Source organism: Silene latifolia, chromosome 8 (genome assembly GCF_048544455.1).
Source record: "Silene latifolia isolate original U9 population chromosome 8, ASM4854445v1, whole genome shotgun sequence".
NCBI classification, from domain to species: domain Eukaryota; kingdom Viridiplantae; phylum Streptophyta; class Magnoliopsida; order Caryophyllales; family Caryophyllaceae; genus Silene; species Silene latifolia.
This window is the reverse complement of record NC_133533.1, coordinates 12,377,769-12,380,310: the sequence shown is the minus strand read 5'-3', so window position 1 is coordinate 12,380,310 and position 2,542 is coordinate 12,377,769. Positions and strand designations below refer to the sequence as shown.

General features: G+C 38.4%; 1 protein-coding gene across 1 annotated transcript; it reads right to left on the bottom strand.

Annotated features, from left to right (window-relative positions):
* Nucleotides 1-422: 422 nt before the first annotated feature.
* On the bottom strand, nucleotides 423-2,257 carry LOC141594702 (F-box/FBD/LRR-repeat protein At5g56420-like). Its single transcript, XM_074414702.1, has 3 exons — nucleotides 1,319-2,257; nucleotides 782-940; nucleotides 423-698 (listed from the first exon to the last, which is right to left on the bottom strand). Exons 1-3 carry the CDS (start codon nucleotides 2,255-2,257, stop codon nucleotides 423-425), a joined length of 1,374 nt encoding a protein of 457 aa, XP_074270803.1.
* Nucleotides 2,258-2,542: the final 285 nt, after the last annotated feature.

The window sequence follows — 2,542 nt, the reverse complement described above, 5'->3', positions numbered from 1 at the left end:
CCTAATGAACCAGCTAAATCTGAGCTACAGGTTAGATCTGTACCAGGCTTGGCCTTCTTGGTTGGAGGCCCCATTTCTTTGCCGGCCTCGGTAGCAGTAGCAGCGGCAGCAGCAGCAGACGCTGTCTCTTTCCTCTTACGTAAAAGAGGAGATTCCTCGGCAACGGTGACCTCCTCATCGGTAATGTCGACGACCACCACCTTCTCCTTTTGGACCGCAGGGATAAGCATGAAATTAAGGCGCGAATTTAGGAGTCGAATTCAAACCCCATCTCACGCCGTTTTGTTTCGTCATTGCTAACAAAGTATTAGGAGTCGAATTCAAACAACATCATAAACTTGTTTTAATTTCCATTAAATTTCACAAAAACTAAAGCTTAAGATATTACTACTTCCATAAAGTCATACTATCATATATATTAGTCAAGCAAAGACTACCCTGGCACTTGGTGAGGCCCTCGGGAAATTCGAGACATTCTTAACAAATTCAAGCTCCACTCCTTCCTTTAATCGATGACCTTTCATGGGGATAATTACCAATTTGTCCAAGGCAGTTGCGCTTTTGAGCAAGAATTCTATTAGCTCAAGCTGACTCCTCCAAGTTCTTCCATAGCCGTGCAGGGTGATGGTCTTAAGGTGTGTCGTCACATAAGGTGAAGGAAGTTCTAGTTGGAGTAAATCGGTACTAGCATTGAAAGCCTGGTATTACAAAGAAAAAAGACTTACATTCTTGTACGAACAACTTTGATTTCAATTGCAGAACTTGACAATTATACACATACCTTTGTGGTGTATATATCGAGTTCTTCAAAGTGTTTTAGACTTCTCATCAAGTGATAGATGCCTAAAAGGCACCTGTCAGAAAGCACCCGCAATTCCAAAACTATACGCTTCCATTTATGTCGAAAAAGCAATACATCTTGTATTGCACAGAGAAATGGCTGAAATGGAAGGGAATCGACATTAGTAATTTCTCAATCATCGTCACATAGCAATACATCGACACAAAACAAAGTGTCAACAACAACAACAACAACAACAACATTACTCCAGTGCCTCAATGGCTCCCGCAAATTGCGGGGTAAGGGGAGTCGGATGTACGCAGCCTTACCCTTGTGTTAGCAACACAAAGAGGCTGTTTCTGAATGACCCAAGATGAAAATTGCGTCGAGAACTTCATCGAAGGGCCACTACTTCACAAGAGAAAGAAGCGCAGCCACTTTGGTGAGCCATTTTACTTTATTCCATCACAATCTAGAACCAAAGAGTAATGAATTTTTGGCTCCAAAAAAATTCAAGAAGAAAGGTGAAGTACATACCTTAGAAGCATCATTCGACAGCTGAAAAACTTCAATATTTTCAAGTTTTCCGAACATTTTTTTGGTTGTAAATGATTGATTGTCATGTATATTCACAGGAACTTTAAAATTTTTGACGTAGATATCACGAACAGATGAAACGTCAATGATGTTTAGCTCCCAAACGTCGATTTCCAAATACAAACTTTTAAGGTTGGGGAAATTAATCGAATAAGAATAGTCCAACTGCAAATTACCCATAAGAAAGAGAGAGAATTTAGCAATGTTTGGAGCACTAAAACATAGGTCATTCGTCCAAAAAGGATCCTCAATAACCAGTTCTTGCAACGAAGGACATCCAGATATAAATCTTTCGAAATTTTCTTCACTCATATCAACCCAGCGAAGTGACAACTTCTTTAGAGATCCCAAATTAACTTGCAATTCTCCCTCTATATTGCAATCCTCAAGATCAAGTGTAACTAGAAATTGGCTCGTCAAGTTAGGCAACATCGAACTACAATCAATATTAAATTCGTTGTCATTAATTTCATCAAATAATCTGATTTCCTTGGCTTGTCTATCCAACGCAAACCTAAACCATTCTCTCAAATCATTCACAGCCGAGTTGTCGAACTCTATAGAAAGATTAAATGTATTAATGGAGGGATTTTGGTGAAACATCAACACATTGCGAATGAAACAACGGTAGGACACAACACGGCTGCCAGTAGTACTGCTTTTCCAATTACAAAACTTCTGAAGATAATCACTGTGGTCGAACTTAAGGGTATGAATAAAGGTCCAAAGGTTTCCGAAACGACGAAGTAACAGAGTTCTAACAGCATCTACAGTAGGCATAAATGAGAGAATGTTGATAATTACCTCATCTGGCAATTCACTCAACCTATCTCGGTCTTCCTTTACCGAACATATATGCTTTTGCGGACTTAGTTTCATGCTGTGATTTTACCTATTAACAATTTCAAACTAAAAACTTGTTTCTGTTATCAGACGACGACTCAACACATAAAAGTAGGGTTATGCCAAAGCTTCCAACTTTCTAACATTTGGTTAACTTTAATTTAAAAATCCTTCCGAATCTTCAAAAAATATTGTGAAATCTACGTAATATAAAAGATGAGCTTTTTCTTGGCATTTTATTGGCTATTTGTTTTAGGGCCCCCATATTCTTAATACACATTTAATTACCCTCCCTCCTTATTTCATTAATTAATTAGTTAT

Bases quoted from the DNA above. Each gene is read 5' to 3' on its own strand.
- LOC141594702 (XM_074414702.1), bottom strand. From the start codon at position 2,257: ATGAAACTAAGTCCGCAAAAGCATATATGTTCGGTAAAGGAAGACCGA. The intron at 941-1,318 runs GTATGTACTTCA...CTTCCATTTCAG, and splicing joins TGTCGAATGATGCTTCTAAG to CCATTTCTCTGTGCAATACA. The intron at 699-781 runs GTATGTGTATAA...TTGTAATACCAG, and splicing joins TCGATATATACACCACAAAG to GCTTTCAATGCTAGTACCGA.